The following is a 13085-nucleotide window of genomic DNA, read 5'->3' as shown; positions in this document are numbered from 1 at the left end:
AAACAACAACTCACGTGGACATATGGGGCACTTGTGACAGAACCAGTCTGTCAAGTGTTGATCCCTTCAGCCATCAGTGAATGTGCAACATATGAAGACAACCCATCCATGATAAATTTAGTTTTGATGGATGAATGTTAGATTTTTGCAGTTAGGATTAGACACTTAGGGTTAGATTTGAGTGCCTCAAATTAGACAACCTCAAGACTGAGGTGGTGCTGGTTTTTGAAAAAAATCAGAATCTTAATTCAATGAATAGGAGACGCACAAAATTAGGAGAGTAAGTTCCTTTAGAAGTGTTTTCTATCCATTTGAGTTTCTAACCTTCCCAGGATGCCTTCCTGCCAAGGAGCTTTACCTGTCTATTTTTATTGACTTTAACAAATTTGGATTTGACATAATGGAGTATCTGCTGGCCTTCTTGACATGTTTGCTTTAAGTTTATTGCCCTGCACTATCACTCTCTGTATCAGGACATCTACTTTTTTTTATCCTGCAGTGAGTTTCCGTTTAATTAGCTATGTTGGGTGCACTTTGTGACTTGGATGGTTGGGGACAAGTCAGACCAAGCTAAGTTGGTGGGGTCAAGGTTGTTCCGACCACTCAGAGCGTGGGAAATATCAGGAACATGAAGCTGATATCTATTCAACATGCCAGTATGCTCATGCACCAAATCCTTGAACTCGCCACTATGCTTACTCAATTATTTAATATAACTTAACATTTTGGCATCATCCACTTGAAAATAAATTCTGTTATGCAGTCATTGCTGGTTTTGGGAAAGCTACTTTTGAGGTACTGAACCATGTAACATAATGTGTCAAGTAGTCCACATATTTTTATTTTTGTCCTTTTGTTACTCTACACCATGGGTTAAAGCCAGATTGAAATAAGCAAATTGATGAGCTAACTCTTCCACTAAGTTAGTTTATTCACACCCAGAGACAACAGGGAGAAAGTTGGCTTTTATCTGTTAATACTGGTTATCGCAAAGTATTTCAAACTGCTATTGTCAGAAGCACTCATGACAGCTTCTGGCTTTGTTCTGTGAGTGATCCATTAAGACGAAAGGAACTTACAGCCAGGTGTCAAATTGATTTGGGTCTGATACTTATTATCTGGAAATTGCTGAAACTGCAGATGCACTTTAAAGATGTTGATATGATTGACAGCTATATTTTATTTTCTTTTTTCCTTGTTGAACCTCAAAGAAACAGCAGGCTGCCTGCTTACAAGCTCTTCTGGGACCTTGAAGAGAGAAGAGAAAGCAAGATTGTCAGAGAGAGATAGTAATTTGGATCCAATGTTAAAGGAGTGACAGTGAAGAGTTTCATGTTTTTATTATTTCCTGTACTCTGATTAATAATCATGTTCTGTAAATTACAATAACCTGCTTTCCAATTTTTATTGGTAATAACAGTTTTACAAGTTCATAGTCAAAGCTACTGTTTCATGAAGCGTTTATTCTACAATTTTTTGAGATCATGAACATCATAAGAATTCTTGGAACATGACCAACAAGCTAAATATGGTCAGAGTTTCTTCTGTTTAACCCTTGTCATCATTAATTATCAAGCGTAAAAAGACATGCACTAATAGGATGCAAGAACTAGTTTGCAGTAAGGGTGTGCATGCTGAAGATACGAAAATTGCCTTAGCAAAAAACTAAAATTGTAATACATTTATTATTAATACAAAATGCATTACATCTTCTACCTAGAGCTAGGATCAGTAGAAGTCCATGTGAATGGATTTTTCAGCTTTAAAATTTAACTTTAAGGGACATTTCTGGAAACTAGTTTGAAATAGATAAATTCAGAGCTTCTAAATCAGAAGGAATTTCTTTACCCAAAGAGTGGTGAGTTGGTGGATCTCCCGAGCACAGGGAAACTGAATGGTCTAATTGTATTAAAGGGGAAGCTAGACAAAGATATGAGGGAGAAGGGAATGGAGAGTTACGATGATTGATGCAGATGAGGAAAGATGAGAGGAGACTTGAGTGGAGCATCAGCAGCTGGCATGGTTTGCTCTAATGCAGGGCTTCCCAACCATGACGATCCCCCCAAGTTTGCTGGGAAAAAATGATTCAGAATTCATGTAAATAAGCTAAAATTAACCTTTGTCTTCAACTTGTGGTTGGCATCTCTAGGACGTGACGAATCTTGGGCTTCCCGTGCATGTGCTGGCTGGGAAAGAGCTGCAGATGCGTATTTTAGATTTTTTTATGTAGATCAAGTCTGTGCGCATGACCTGTGGGACTTAGAGCTGAAGACATGCACCTGCATAAAATGTGAAAATTCAAAAAGAGCACTAAAAACCTTGGAGAAACAAGAGAGACGGGAGAGGTTAAAATTAGCAAGCGAGAGGACAGGTAGAAGTTTAAAACAAAGTTCCTGGTAAGGGAAGAAAACAGAAAATAGGAGGTTCCTCAATGTTTTTTATAGCACAGAGGTGCTCCGTTACATATTAAATGTTGGGGACCTCTACTCTAATGTCTTGCTTTTGTGCTATATATCCTTTGTAATCCCATGTAAGATCAAAATGGTTTATGCCACCTAACCTCTTTCTGGATCATTCACCAATATAATGTTTCCATATCTTTTACCTCAGATCACTGCTTCTCTTTTGATCCCATTGTGTATTATTCAAAATATCATCATTCCCAGAACACAATGACAGTTTTGGAAAATTAACTCATGACCACAATTGGACGGGGTGCCTGAAGGTGTTTTGAAAAATCTGATTATAAATATATCAGTTGGTTCGGTGGGTTTCTAGATAGGAAAGCTGACTCAGCTATAGGCAAATTGGCCTGCACATTTCGCCAAAGGGTTTTCTGACGAACCTGTCAATATTTGAATAATTTTCCATTTAACCTGGCAGCAACTTGCTGATTATTTTTTTGTTTCCTTTTTCTTTCAGCTGTTTCAGTCATGCGGCACAGTGCATCATCCTTTGGGTTTGCAGTAAGTAAGATTGTGTAAATAAACACAGTAGAAGCTTAAAAAGGGCCTTAATCAAGGGTTGGCCAAAAACAGAAATATTTCATTTTGGGTCCACATTTCTTCTGGAATTCAGCAAACCTTGTTTCTGCGCCAGAGCTACTGACAAAAGAGAGAACTGGGAGTCAAGGTGAACTTTCATTTTACCCTTGATTTGAATACTAACAGTTGCAACAGTGTGGATCTGGAATTTAGATTAGCTCAGAGTACAACAGCAGTTTGTTCACTCCTGTATTCTCTTTCTATCAAAGAGCATGTAACAACCTGACTCAAGAACAGCTTCTCCCCTGCTGCCATCAGAGTTTTGAATGGACTTATCTCACATTAATTTGATCTTTCGCTACACCCTAGCTATGACATTACATTCTACATGCTCTCCTTTCCTTCTCTACGAACAGTATGCTTTGTATAGCACGCAAGAAACAATACTTATCACTGAATACTAATATAAGAACATAAGAACATAAGAAATAGGAGCAGGAGTAGGCCATCTAGCCCTTCGAGCCTGCCCCGCCATTCAATAAGATCATGGCTGATCTGTTGTGGCTCAGTTCCACTTTCCCGCCCTCTCCCCATAACCCTTAATCCCCTCTCTTATCAAGAACCCATCAACCCGCTTCTTAAAAATATTTAGCGAGGCAGCCTCCACCACTTCAACGGGCAGAGAATTCCAGAGATTCACCACCCTTTGAGTGAAGAAGTTCCTCCTCAACTCCGTTCTAAACCGCCTCCCCTTTATCTTGAGGCTGTGCCCCCTAGTCCTACTGTCTTTTGTGAGCGGGAAGAGTCTCTCCACCTCTATCCTATCCATCCCATTCATCATCTTATACGTCTCAATGAGATCTCCCCTCATTCTTCTAAACTCTAACGAGTACAAGCCTAGTTTATTCGGCCTCTCCTCATAGCTCAATCCCCTCAACTCCGGTATCAGCCTAGTAAACCTCCTCTGCACTCCCTCCAGGGCCAAAATATCCTTGCGCAGGTGCGGCGCCCAAAACTGCACACAGTACTCCAGCTGCGGCCTCACCAATGCCCTATACAGCTGCAGCAAGACCTCCCTACTTTTATATTCAATCCCCCTCGCTATGAAGGCCAGCATCCCATTCGCCTTCCTGACCACCTGCTGCACCTGCAAGCTGGGTTTTTGCGACTCATGCACAAGGACCCCGAGGTCCCTCTGCACCGTCGCCTGCTGCAGTTTTTCGCCACGTAAGTAATAGTCCTTCCTACCATTCTTCCTACCAAAGTGGACCACCTCACACTTGCCAACATTAAATTCCATTTGCCATTTCCTGGCCCATTCGCCCAGCCTATCTAGATCCTTCTGCAGACTCTCCACACCCTCCGCACAATTTGCCTTTCCCCCAATCTTGGTGTCATCAGCAAATTTCGACACCCTGCACTCGGTTCCCTCCTCCAGATCATCTATATAAATGGTAAATAGCTGAGGCCCCAGCACCGACCCCTGGGGCACCCCACTAGTCACCAACCGCCAATCCGAATAGCACCCATTGACCCCCACTCTCTGCCTCCTATTTGACAACCAATCCTCTATCCACGCTAACACCCTACCCCCAACTCCATGTCCCCTGACCTTCTGCAATAACCTCTTGTGAGGTACCTTGTCAAACGCCTTCTGAAAATCCAGAAAGACCACATCCACCGGCTCTCCTCTATCCACTGCCCTAGACACATCCTCATAGAACTCCAGTAAATTTGTCAGACACGACTTCCCTTTAATGAAACCGTGTTGCGTCCGCCCTATCAAGCAATTCCCTTCAAGATGCCTCGCAATTTCCTCCTTAATGACGGATTCTAACATTTTACCTACCACAGACGTTAAACTAACTGGCCTATAATTCCCCGCCTTTTGCCTGGCACCCTTCTTAAACAACGGCGTAACATTAGCCGTTTTCCAATCTTCCAGCACTTCCCCGGAATCCAGCGACGTCTGGAAAATAACCACCAAGGCATCCACTATCACCTCCGCCATTTCTTTCAGAACCCTCGGATGCATTCCATCCGGTCCTGGGGACTTGTCCACAATCAGCCCCTCCAGTCTGTCGAGCACCACCTCTCTAGTAACAGTAATGTCATTAAGACCCTCCATTCCTACCACCTTTCCATCGCTAACACCCGGCAAATTATTCACGTCCTCCTCCGTGAAGACAGAAACAAAAAAGTTATTCTATGTGACAATGATAAATCAAATCAAATGTAGCACAGCTTTAGAACTCACTTAGATTCAACTCCATAATTTAAAATAAACCTATATTTATAAAGCACCTTTTATGACCATGTTTCTCAAAGAACTTTACAACCAATGAAGTACTTCTTTGAAATGTAATCACTGTTGTAAGGCAGAAAGCATGGTAGCCAATTTGCTCACAGCACACTTGCACAAACAGCAATGTGATAATTGAGGAATAAGTGCTGACTAGGACACTAGGGATACGACCCTAGAAGGCAGACAGCGTCTGATCTGAGAGAAAGTGGCTCTAACAGCGCAGCACACTCTTCAGTATGTGACATTTGACATTTACACTTAAGCCATGGGATGAGATTTAATCTCATAACCTCCTGAACCCGAGGCAACAGTGCTACCAAAGGAACTACAGGTGACATTGTCACATTCATACAAACTGAAAAAACACATAAGCTCTTAAAAATGCTGGAAATTATACGCCAAATAAATCCCTGAGGCTTCTGTTGTTGACTCTGCCAGAATATGTGGGCAGCACGGTGGCACAGTGGCCAGCACTGCTGCCTCACACCGTCAGGGACCCGGGTTCAATTCTGGCCTTGGGTCGCTGTCTCTGTGGAGTTTGCACATTCTCCCCGTGTCTGCGTGGGTTTTGTCCGGGTGCTCCAGTTCCCTCCCACAGTAAAGAGATGTGTGGGTTAGGTTCATTGGTCATGCTAATTTAACCCTAATATCACAGGAATTAGCAGAGTAAATATGTGGGCTTACAGGAATAGGGCCTGGGGTGGGATTGTGGTCAGTGCAGACTCAATGGGCTGAATGGCCTCCTACTGCTCCATAGGGATTCTATGATTCAACGGGAGGGCATTTATTTAAGTGGGCAATGCAACACTGGACCGTAACTAAAGCAGTTGCCTGGCTTATATCTCAATCATGGTTATGAATTCCAGGGGTTATCCAGGTCTTTTTGTTTTATATTCTTTCATGGGATGTGTGTGTCACTACCCAGAAGGAAAAAATAATAAAACGGAAATAAGAATACTGGTCTGAACTGTTTTTCCTATTGTGTGGCTAGGTCAGCAGTTATTGGCTATCCCTAATAGCCCTTGAGAAGGTGGTAGTGAGCTGTCCTCTTGAACCGTTGCAGTCCATGTGGTGTAAGTACAGCCACAGTGCTGTGAGGGAGGGAATTCCAGGATTTTGATCCAGCAAAAATAAAGGATATATTTCCAAGTGTGGCTTGGAGGAGAATTTGTAGGTGGTGGTATTCCTATGTATCTGCTGTCCCCTTGTCCTTTTAGGTGGTAGCAGACATGGGTTTGGATGGTGCTGCCTGAGCAGTCCTGGTGAGGTCCTGCAGTGCTTCATTTCGACAGTACATACTGCAGCCTTCGTACTAGCTATGACTGAAACCAGCAGGAAGGTTTCCCCCTCGACTCCAGTTTTGTCAGGGCTCCTTGATGTTACACTCAGTCAAATGCTGCCTCGATGTTAAGGGCAGTCATACATAGGGGTGGCACAATAGCACAGTGGTTAGCACTGCTGCTTCACGCTGCCAGAGACCTGGGTTCGATTCCTGGCTTTGGTCACACCCCACTTCAGCTGTTTTGTCCATGTTGAATCAAGGCTGAAATGAGGTCAGGAGCTGAGTGACCCTGTTGGGACCCAAACTGAATGTCAGTGAACAAGTTATTATTAAGCAAGTGTGCTTAATGGCACTGTTGATGACTTCTTCCGTCATTTTACTGATGATCAAAAGTAGTCTGATGGGGCGGTAATTTTCCTGGGTAGAATTTGTCCTTTTTTTGTGTAAGGGACGCATCTGGGTAAATTTCCACATTATCGGGTGTTTCTCCCATTCTATCATTGGCTCTTCCTGTGTTCCAGTTGCACCTGGGCTAGGGATGAGGCAAGTTCTGAAATACAAATCTTCAGGCCTATTGCCAGAATATTGTCAGGGCCCACAGCTTTTACAACATCCAGTGCCTTCAGCCATTTTATAACATTCCAGTGGGGTGAATTGATTGGAGACTGGCGGCATCTGTAATGCTGGGGACCTCTGGAGGAGGGTGAGATAGATCAGCCACCCAGCAGGAAACAGTATCTTTACTGGTAATTTATCATTTTTGCAACGGGAACCTTTTAATCCTAGATATGATTACATATCTGTTATATGAAAATATATGAACAATATATAATCACATTTACAATTTCAGGCATTTGTGCGTTTGTGTCCTATTAACTTAGCTGGTACTCAGAGACCCTGCTGCTAAATGATAAATTATCATCAGAAATATCATTTCCCACAGTTCAGGTCAACCATGATATTAGGTTTCCAGAGATAACTGCAGTCATTCAATCATTCACTTTCCCCCTTAACATGTGTATAAATAAAATTTACGACGCATGTTGATTTTGTACGATTCCCATCTTCAAGGAACATTTCTGACTTTTTTCTAGTTTGACGCTACGTTGGATGTACTATCTTCTGCAATAGTGTTGTGGCGGTACAGCAATGCAGCAGCCGTACACTCTGCCCATCGGGAGAATATGTAAGTCTAACTCTACCTTGTCTGTATTAATGATCATTTAGTGATCCATTTAGATCCACTGGAAGGGGTGGATGTTCTGTTCTGATTCTGCTTAAACATAGCCTGGGTTAGACATGAGCATCAGATTAATCTTTATAGATTCCATCACGAGGAAGGAAACAGATGTAATATTCAAAGAAGAAAAGATATAAATTTGATTAAGAGTGCCCTCCGAATAACATGGGCTTGGCAAAAGAGCCTGAGGTCCAGGCAATGAATAAGCACATTGTATTTGTTGGTTTGATATAGGGTGTGTGATTGTTGATGGGGTATAATTTGGAAAGCTGGCCTTTTTCATTGCATGTGCAAAACCAAAGCCAGCAAGTTACTTTAGAACTGCTATGGTGAGATTTAAGATTTGCATTGCATTTGAAAATGATTATAAATGGGGTAATAATTGATCATCTTTTCAACTGTTATTTGCCTTCCTTAATAGTTGAGGCCTATTTGCTATCCAAAGTTTAGATCAACCCTTGGCTTTTGGGGCAGTTTTAAATTTTTCTGAGACACCCAGAAAAACAGCTGATGGGGGCTATCATTGAAGTGTTGGCGTTGCAATGAAATTCATTTGTACCTTGTACAAGAGATTGATCTAATCACAAGAAACATAAAACAGTGCAGCAACCTGTCCTTAGAGTGAGCTTAGTTTTGATCCCTTTAGCCCCTTCCTGCTCTCAATGTCTTTAATATCTAAGATTAAATTTGATTAAACAGTAGGGCTCCGAGTCTTCAATACCCTGGGAACCAGCAGTCAAATGATGAGCTGATGATATGACAAAGGGACAAAGAGGACCACCAGATTTATAAAATGAATATTAAACAGATTATACTGAGCACTCTAATAATGATCTCAGATATTACAACAGACAGTAACTTGTATGATGTTGACCTGCCTATGATCACACAACAGCTGGCCATCGAGGGAGTGGATCCCTCTTATCAACAAATGGATGTGCGTGCATGCACCATGGGGAAAACTGTAATTTTAGCAAATCTACGTGTGCTCTACTTTTGCTTCTGTTTAGCATGGGAGAATGAAATCTATCATAAAATCATAGAATCACAGAATACTACAATGCAGAAGAGGCCCTTCAGCCCATTGACTCTTTACCAATGCATGGAAATCTAGTGAGCTGTCAATAAACTGTGACTCCAATTGGTAGAGTCTGTTGCTTGGGTGCTACAAATGCTATTTGAGGTCTAAAATGGAGTTTGAGACATGTGCATGCATTTCTTGGATGAGTCATGCCAGACGCCATATTGATAAGGGCATTCATTTATGTGCAATGACTGCCTTCTGAGAGTGTACAGAATAGGTAGATCGTGACATCAATCAGTGGGTAATGCTGATTTGATGCCAGCTTGCCATTTTTGTTGCAAGTGCTGTATCTTAACCCCTCATGGCTGAACATAGGTTCAACAGTGGAAAGACACTGCACCAGCGCCATTTAAATTGATCATTTATTTACAGGTTAGTTGCTGGTTAATTTCTTAAGCCTGTTGCTAGGATTGTACAAATGTTTGGTGCTTTCTGTAAGTGTTTCAAATTGGAAAAATCTACAGGAAATAGCCTGAACATGTTGGAGGAGTTTCTGCTGACTTCAAGGCTTATGAACAAATCATTTCCTCCCAGACATGCCGCCCTTTGTAGTCATTCCTCTAGGAATACAGTATGATTGGGAGAATAAGCAGATGGTACACGGAGCAGGATAAGCTGCTGGAAGAGGGAAAAAAGAATCATTGAATCCCTACAGTACAGAGGGAAGCCATTCAGCCCATTGAGTTCGCACTGACAACAATCCCACCCAGGCCCTGTCCCCTTTAATGCCACACATTTACCTTGTAATCCCCATGAACGCTAAGGGGCAACTTAGCACGGCCAGTCAAACTATAACATCCTTATCTTTTGACTGTGGGAGGAAGCCAGAGCACTTGGAGAAAACTCATGCAGACATGGGGATAATGTACAAACTCCACACTAACAGAGGCTGGAATTGAACTCAGGTCCCTGGTGCTGTGAGGCAGCAGTGTTAACCACTGTGCCCCCAAGCCATATCCATGCTGGGGGTTTGGAGAACAATTCTCCTCCCTGTACAATATAAGTATTGTCTGTTCTTCGACCAGGGCATCCTCTGAAAGTTGCCATCTGCTGCAACCACATCTGCAACCTCAGAACAGAGTGAGGATCACATTTCCAGTGGTTGTGAAGGTCACCATGGGAGTGATCACTTATGCACCTGGCTTCCTTCTTGGCTAGAGGCGCTGGAGATATTTGCAACAATATCTCACAGTTTGCCGTCCAGGGTTGCATAAGGGAGTCACAGTTTATTGACAGCTCACTAGATTTCCATGCATTGGTAAAGAGTCAATGGGCTGAAGGGGTTCTTCTGCATTGTAGTATTCTGTGATTCTATGATTTTATGATAGATTTCATTCTCCCATGCTAAACAGAAGCAAAAGTAGAGCACACGTAGATTTGCTAAAATTACAGTTTTCCCCATGGTGCATGCATGCACATCCATTTGTTGATAAAAGGGATCCACTCCCTCGATGTCCAGCTGTTGTGTGATCATAGGCAGGTCAATGCCTGACACCCTAGCAGTTGTCACCATGTTCATTGTTTGACTGCAGCCTGTTGTGCCATCCGTATTTGAGCCACCAAAACAAACGAAAGGGTTGCTGTTGGCAGATAAGGACTGGCCCCATGCATGATGATTCTGGTAAGCATCCCACAGCATGAACACAATAAAAACCATATTGCCGCATGAAAATTGATAGAACAGACCTTTGACATGCAGTAATAACACTTGTGCTGCCTGGACCATTGTGAAATATTTGCAGAGTGGGTCAGAAGTTTCATGGTGGCACGCTGCACCATCTCGCCATCATGAGCGAATAGCCCTTCCTGCCAGCTATACAGTGAACAGTTGAAGAGTAGGAAGATAAGAATGAGCGACAAGGGAAGCAACCTAGTCAGTCCATTTCTCAGCTTATCCATGAACTCACCTGGCTGTGGTACCTGTAGCTGCAAATCCAATTCCCCCAAATATGAACCTTCCATCACTTTGCCTGCTCAGTCAATGTAAAGTAATAAATGCCAGCACAAAATGGAGCTAGTAAGTAAGAGGGATTTTTACTTTACTTTTTTGTGGAGTTTTTTCTCTCTAAGGCAGCCGGGAGTGTAGGCTCCAGTGAGACCGAGGAAGGCTTTTTTTTTTGCCCAATAAATTTGAACGAGGAGGAAACCTGAGACTTTGCACATAGCGTCTCCCACCCTCCCCCTCCTCTAACCTAAAAAAAGACTTGGAGTGACAGCAGGTAAGCTTTCTTCTTACTTTTGATTTTTGGCTTATTCCTCTAACCTAAGAGGGAGGGGGTGGTGAGGGAATATCAGGCAAGATCTTTCTTTTTATCTAGAGGGAATGGCAGGAAAGGCAGTGCAATGTTCCTCCTGCAGCATGTTTGAGATGCCGTCAGTGTCCCTGCTGATTTCACCTGTGGGAAGTGCACCCATCTCCAGTCCCTCAACAACCACGTTAGGGAGCTGGAGCTGGAGCTGGATGAACTTCGGATCATTGGGAGGCAGAGGTGATCATAGATAAAAGCTTCAGGGATTTGGATATTCCAAAGAATGAAAATAGATGGGCAGGCTGGGAGGAAGCAGTCAGTGTGGGGATCCCCTGTGGTCGTTCCCCTCAGCAACAAGTATACCGCGTTGGATACTGTTGAGGGGGACGACCTACCAGCGGTAAGCCAGGGTGACCGGATCTCCAGCACAGAGTCCGTCCCTATGCCTCAGAAGGGAAGGGGGGACAGCAGGAGAGCAATAGTAATTGAGGATGCGATGGTTAGAGGGACAGATAGGAGGTTCTGCAGCAGCAAAGGAGACTCACGGATGGTATGTTGCTTCCCGGGTGCAAGGATCCGTGACATCACGGACCATGTTTTCAAGATCCTTAAGAGGGAAGGGGATCAGTCGCAGGTCGTGGTGCACATTGGTACCAATGACGTAGGTAGGATAAGGGATGGGGATTTAAAACAGGAATTTAGGGAGCTAGGATGGAAGCTGAGAGCTAGGACAAAGCATATTGTCATCTCTGGTTTGTTGCAGGTGCCATGTGCTACTGAGTTGAGGAACAAGGAGAGAGTGCAGATTAACATAAAGCTGCAGGGATGGTGTAGGAGAGAGGGTTTCATTTACATGGATAATTGGAGCACATTCTGGGGAAGGTGGGATCTGTACAAACAGGATGGTTTGCACCTGAACCAGAGGGGCACCAATATCCTGGGAGGGAAATTTGCTATGGCTCTTCAGGGAGGGTTTAAACTAATTTGTCAGGAAGAAGGGAAAATGAGCTGTAGTCCAAAAGCCAGTGTTGAGGGTCGTGAGGTACTGAGGAAGGTATCAAGGTCGCAGGAGTGTACAGGCAGACAGGGTGATGGATTGAAGTGTATCTACTTAAATGCAAGGAGCATCAGGAATAAGGTAGGTGAACTTGGAGCGTGGATTGGTACTTGGGGCTATGATGTTGTGGCCATTAAGGAGACATGGTTAGAACAGGGACAAGAATGGTTGTTGGCAGTTCCGGGGTATAGATGTTTCAGTAAGAGTAAGGAAGGTGGTGAAAGAGGTGGAGGAGTAGCATTGTTAATCAAGGAGCTGCTGAAAGGCATTTCGAGGGGGAACTGCCTACTGAGGTAATATGGGCTGAAGTTAGAAATGGGAAAGGATCAGTCACATTGTTAGGAGTTTTCTATAGGCCCCCAAATAGTAATATAAATGTGGACGAGGAAGTGGCAAAGCAGATTATGGACAGGTGTGGAGGTCACAGGGTAGTTATCATGGGTGACTTTAACTTTCCAAATATTGATTAGGACCTTTATAGGTTGAATAGTTCGGATGGGATACTTTTTGTACAAAGTGTGCAGGAGGGTTTCCTGACACGATATGTGGATATGCCAACAAGAGGTGGGGCCACACTGGACTTGGTATTGGGTAATAAACTGGGCCAAGTGTTAGATTTGTTTGTGGCAGAGCACAATTCGGTGTCCTTCATTATTGCAATGGAGAGGGATAGGGTCACATGGCAGGGCAAGGTTTATAACTGGGGCAGGGGTAATTATGATGCGATTAGGCAAGAATTAGGGAGCATAAGATGGAAACAGAAACTGTCAGGTATGGGCACAAACAAAAAGTGGAGCTTGTTCAGGGAACAAATACTATGTGTCCTTGGTAGATATGTCCCTGTCAGGCAGGGAGGAAATGGCCGAGTGAGGGAACCATGATTC

The 13085-nt window shown here is 43.3% G+C and overlaps 1 protein-coding gene across 3 annotated transcripts in view; it reads left to right on the top strand.

Moving 5' to 3' along the window:
* Positions 1 to 13085, top strand: part of tmem163a (transmembrane protein 163a) — a 155622-nt gene that overhangs the window by 97906 nt on the left and 44631 nt on the right. For all 3 annotated transcript variants that reach the window (XM_080199332.1, XM_080199329.1, XM_080199331.1), the window contains exons 4-5: positions 2923 to 2966; positions 7666 to 7757. In XM_080199332.1, the coding sequence (XP_080055458.1) occupies positions 2923 to 2966; positions 7666 to 7757 (136 nt within the window). The remainder of the gene's footprint in view (positions 1 to 2922; positions 2967 to 7665; positions 7758 to 13085) is intronic.

This window comes from Carcharhinus amblyrhynchos, chromosome 11 (assembly GCF_965287045.1).
Source record: "Carcharhinus amblyrhynchos chromosome 11, sCarAmb.v2.hapA, whole genome shotgun sequence".
Taxonomy (NCBI): domain Eukaryota; kingdom Metazoa; phylum Chordata; class Chondrichthyes; order Carcharhiniformes; family Carcharhinidae; genus Carcharhinus; species Carcharhinus amblyrhynchos.
The sequence above is the reverse complement of the archived record's forward strand: the minus strand, read 5'-3'. Positions and strand labels throughout refer to the sequence as shown.